Raw genomic sequence first — 5000 nt, forward strand, 5'->3', positions numbered from 1 at the left:
AGACCAATTTCTTAGTTACAATGCGTTCTGCAGCCAAGCGATCTCTGAATCGCCAGAGCCTAAGATTAACTAAATAGTACAGGTGTTCATCAGGCCTTTGGGCCAGACATAAGGCATGCTTGTTTAACTTCCCCCACGGCGTTCGTACACCGAATTGTATTCAAACCGTGCGGGGGAGACCCCAGATCTCTCCCTAGGCAGAGCGGTGGCAGATTTAGGTTATTATAACTATTGAATAATAAGCGGGCCAGCAGTTGCCAGCAAGCTAGCGCTGATTGGCTAGTCAGTACAGGATACAATGTGTTGATTGGCGCTTTAGAAAATCTGCCAAAAGCGCTGATTGGCTCTTCAGAAAGGCTGTAAAAACAGTGCCAAAAAGATTTTGTAATTCGTAACAGAAATCCGTATCCCTATCCGTAATGCGTAACTGAAATCCGTACCTGCAGATAGATTTTGAAAGTGAAGATAGTTTTTGAAAGTGTAGATAGTTTTTGAAAGTGTAGATACATTTCGTATTTGAAATCTGTATCTGTAAATACATTTTGAAAGTGAAGATAGTTTTTGAAAGTGTAGATACATTTCGTATTTGAAATCCGTATCTGTAGATAGGTTTTGAAAGTGTAGATGGTTTCACAGATACTAAATCTATGTTACAGATACAAAATCTATATCACAGATTACAAAATATTTATGGCATTGATCTGATTCCATAGATGACTTCATAATCATATAGAATCCTGTATGCTCGGAACTAGAACATGGACTTCGGACTCAGCTCTTGTCTTAGCTTATGTAAACAACACACATACATACAATCACACAAACACACACATACACACACTGTATTCTGATATATATTTATAAACCACTTTTATTGCGTTGTATTCATCCATGCTTTTTTGTAAGGTAGACCTATATTTGAATGTTCACCTCTATCCACTATAGAGATGAGTCCCACAGAACAAGCACACCTACTTCAGAGATTTATGATACATTCTCTGTCCTACCTAGTGACTCTCTACATAAGTAAGTAAACACAGCAATGAAAAATGTCAGTTAAAAATATACAAAAAAGGTTCACTGGAATTAACCGAATGTGCAAGACCTTGGGGTGGGTTATCTGGGGTGTTCTGGCCTAACGATGAAGATCTTGGATGGGTTATCTGGAGTGTTCTGGCCTAACGATGAAGATCTTGGATGGGTTATCTGGAGTGTTCTGGCCTAATGATGAAGTAAATTGGTGTGAAAGGGACTGATGTGAGGTGGGTAACCTGGGCATAGATAAGGATGGATTCTCTGATGTTCTCTGATCTGATGAGCTGAACTAAAAATTATCTAAACTGACATGGCTGGTGGTAGCTGAAGATCAATAGTGAAATCTGATCAGACGAAGAATTTAATTAATCTAAAATTAGATTGTTTATGGTACCGCTAGATCGATAGTGATCGATTACCTAATGTTTTCTGATCTACTCTAAAATCAGTAGTGATGTTTTCTGATGAGGAAGTGAAATGGATCTATGCTGGATAACTGCACCTGAAGATCAATAGTGATTGATCACCTCATGTTTTTTCATCTGGTAAGCTGAATTGATCTTAACTGTGATTGGCTCCGGTACCTGAAGCCTAGCTGCCGGCAGACCACCTGTGCGTGCTTCTCTGTCCAGTTGTCATCGCAGACAGTGCCCCAGTCACCAGAGTGGTACACCTCCAGACGACCTTCCCAAGGGCTGTCACCGCCAACCAGCCTCACCACGCCATCTACGGCAGCGAGATGTGTGTACACACACACACACACACACACACACACACACACACACACGATAAATATAATAAATAAAAACAATAAATATATTGTTTCATAAACAGCTAGTGTGTATGTCTCTGTGGTCATCAGTTTTAAATGTGATTTTTAAAATGGATTTGTGTGTGTGTGTTTTCGCTTTGTGCATGTGTGTTTGTTTGTGTGTGTGTGTGTGTCTGTTTTTTTTTGCCCTCACCGGTGTATGGGTTGCAAGACACGCCAGCATCCTCCATGTGGTCGCAGTTGTGCTGCTCCCAGCCGCTGTGAGGGCACTCGTCCAGGGAGAGCTCGTTCCCAGAGCACTGCACCGCATCCAGCAGGATGGGCCCACTGCCCTGGCCAAAATGGGCCCAAGACCAGGACTTAGGGACCCCCCTGAGGACATCACACACACACACACACACACACGTTCAGTAAGTGGCATTCATTCAACACGTATTAACACAACCAGGGGAAAAAATAAACATGTTGTTGTGTAGCAACCTTTCTCTTGCAGCTGTACCATTTTGCCCACAAATTCTGCATTATTTCCAGTACTTGCACAACCTTTTGTAATTCATCTGTATATATTTTGTAAATATCACATGTCGGTTTTTATCTTCCTCTCTCACCGTGAGTAAAAGAGAGGAGGCATGAGTCTATGTGGAACTGAGAACATATGAGGAGCTGTATCAGTAGAACAAGAAGAGGCAGAATAAGAGGAGATATAGAGCTAGCAATAGAGCAAATATGAACATACAAGGAGCTGTAAAAGTAAAACAAGAATAGGCAGAATAAGAGGAGGTAGAGAGCTAGCGATAGAGCAAATATGAATATATGAGGAGCTGTCACAGTATAACAAGAGGAAAGAGACTAGTAGGAGGTAGAGAGCTAGCAGAAGAAGCAAAAACGAAAAAGGAAAGAAAGGAAAATGGACCGAGAGGGACTCTGGCAGTTCCTCGCCATGGTGTCACGACTCGCTGCCACAACAATAAAAGCCGCTCTCTTCTTAACCAGGCAAAAAATACCACAGGCTATCAATTATTCACTGCTTCCTGGCCCTGCCACTGATAGACTACGAGAGAGGAGGGACGAGCAGAGAAACCTCTGAGACAGACAGTATCCAGCTCAGTGTTGCATTAATGCACAGCAGCGAATCAGGCTGGAAGCCGAATTAACCCAGCTCTCTCCCTCCGAGTAGATGAAAGAACTTAATCAGTCACTGTAAGTCGAGTATCACACGAGACGACTTGTGCATAATCACCCCGTAATGTTCACATCCTCTGTATACTCTGAACATGAACTTTTGAGGCGCCGACATTTTCTAACTTTTAAGCTTGAATCAATATGATACAATAAAGCACAGGTGAACATTTTATATTATATTATGTTAATATGTAAAACTGCTACTATTCAATAAGTATGGTAATTAAAGGGTCAATGATCGATGTACTTCAATATTGGCTTTGGAGATCTTAAGAGTTCCTCACTTCTATCCTGATCATGAAAGTGGCAGAGAGGAGTGGTCTGAAGTATATAGAGTTATTCCTGGTGCTCACCCAACGCTCAGCTCAACTCAGCTTGGGCTCATTAAGATTCAGCATTTATGAGAGAAGTGCTTTCTTTGCCATAGGGCACAGGAAGCCAGTCTTCCTGAACAGCTTATGCACACACAGGCGTATGAAAAATACACATCCACACACACACACACACACACACACACACACACACACACACACACAGTGCATGTCTCACATAAACACCCAGACACACACACATTTATATATGTATATATTCATACCACCACACGCACATATACACAATGCCTCTCACACCAACACATACACACACACTCAAACACATAATCACACACCAACGTGATTAAGCCTATCAAAGTCTCAGAGAACAGACACGTTTTCCTAATGAGACTGGATCAAACCAGTTCAGGCTGGTGGATGATTAAACAGCATGACCCTCATATCTGCTCAGACACTTCTAAAGAATGGGAGCCTTGCTCAGCAAACCTTTCTTTTCCTCGTTCAACAGTGCAATGTAACAGACCTCAGTTTTTCATCAGTGATTGCACCCACATATACACACACAAACACAAACACATCCACCTATCTACTCACACTCATCAGGTACAGGTAAATGCAAAGGGTAAACCTCAGTCTTTTACTCGTATGACTCCCCATACAGCAGCTTACTGCCCTGATATCTCACCCTGAACCCTGAACATAATCCCAATTGGACTCAGACCTGACCCAGAGTGATTCATCCAAAACCAAACAAGACTCAACTCAGCCCTCAAGGTAGTAATCCCACACCCCACACAACTCAGGGCAATGCCCAGACGACTCACTCTGGTCCCCAGGTGATTCATCCCAAAGCCCAAACGACTCACTCTGGTCCACAAGTGATTCGCCCCACAGCCCAAACGACTCACTCTGGTCCCCAGGTGGTTCATCCCAAAGCCCAAACGACTCACTCCGGTCCCCAATTGATTCATCCCAAAGCCCAAACGACTCACTCCTGGCCCCAGTTGATTCATCCCACAGCCCAAACGACTCACTCTGGTCCCCAAGTGATTCGCCCCACAGCCCAAACGACTCACTCTGGTCCCCAGGTGGTTCATCCCAAACGACGTTAGTAAAACTCACCCCAGTCCAAGCTGTCTGCACACCACCGCTGCGTCCCTGTCGTCCCATTGGTCGTCACAGATGGAGCCCCACCTTCCGTCGTGGAACACCTCCACCCTCCCCTCAAACTCCTCTTCCCCCCCAACTAGTCGCAGCGGAGGGGCGCTTCCTGTCAGAGTTGAAAGGTCAAGGGTTAAAATGTCATTATGAGTCCTTTTTCAGATTCATGTTTCAGGCATCGTTATGGAAATGCATTGACAACAGGCGGGTATCAAAAAAAAAAGATGTTCTTTAGCTGATGGATTAAGAACCCTTTATCGATGAGTTCTCCTGTACAGAATACCTGAAAGTCTAAGAAGAAAAATAGAGAAGCCTTAAAAGTTCTGAACTGGAGCATTTTGGGTCCACTACCAATTAAATATGACACGGCAAACAACAAAACTTCTTAGAACAACTTCTTAGAACAACTTTGATGAAAATAAAATGCATGTTTTGCTTATCAATTAATTAGGTAGTAAGTACACATTTCCTAAGACCCCTTAAGATAAATTACAGCCTAAATGGAGTCAATTTTGCAG

The 5000-nt window shown here is 43.0% G+C and overlaps 1 protein-coding gene across 1 annotated transcript in view; it reads right to left on the reverse strand.

Moving 5' to 3' along the window:
* The window catches only part of LOC308361522 (neurotrypsin), a gene marked incomplete at its 3' end in the record, with an annotated part of 39035 nt that overhangs the window by 9709 nt on the left and 24326 nt on the right, over positions 1-5000 (reverse strand). Inside the window, exons 6-8 of the mRNA XM_080833888.1 lie at positions 4444-4587; positions 2001-2179; positions 1620-1761 (exon numbers count right to left, since the gene is read on the reverse strand). Of these exons, the coding sequence (XP_080690014.1) occupies positions 1620-1761; positions 2001-2179; positions 4444-4587 (465 nt within the window). The remainder of the gene's footprint in view (positions 1-1619; positions 1762-2000; positions 2180-4443; positions 4588-5000) is intronic.

Source organism: Sprattus sprattus (assembly GCF_963457725.1).
Source record: "Sprattus sprattus genome assembly, chromosome: 3".
In the NCBI taxonomy this organism is placed as follows: domain Eukaryota; kingdom Metazoa; phylum Chordata; class Actinopteri; order Clupeiformes; family Clupeidae; genus Sprattus; species Sprattus sprattus.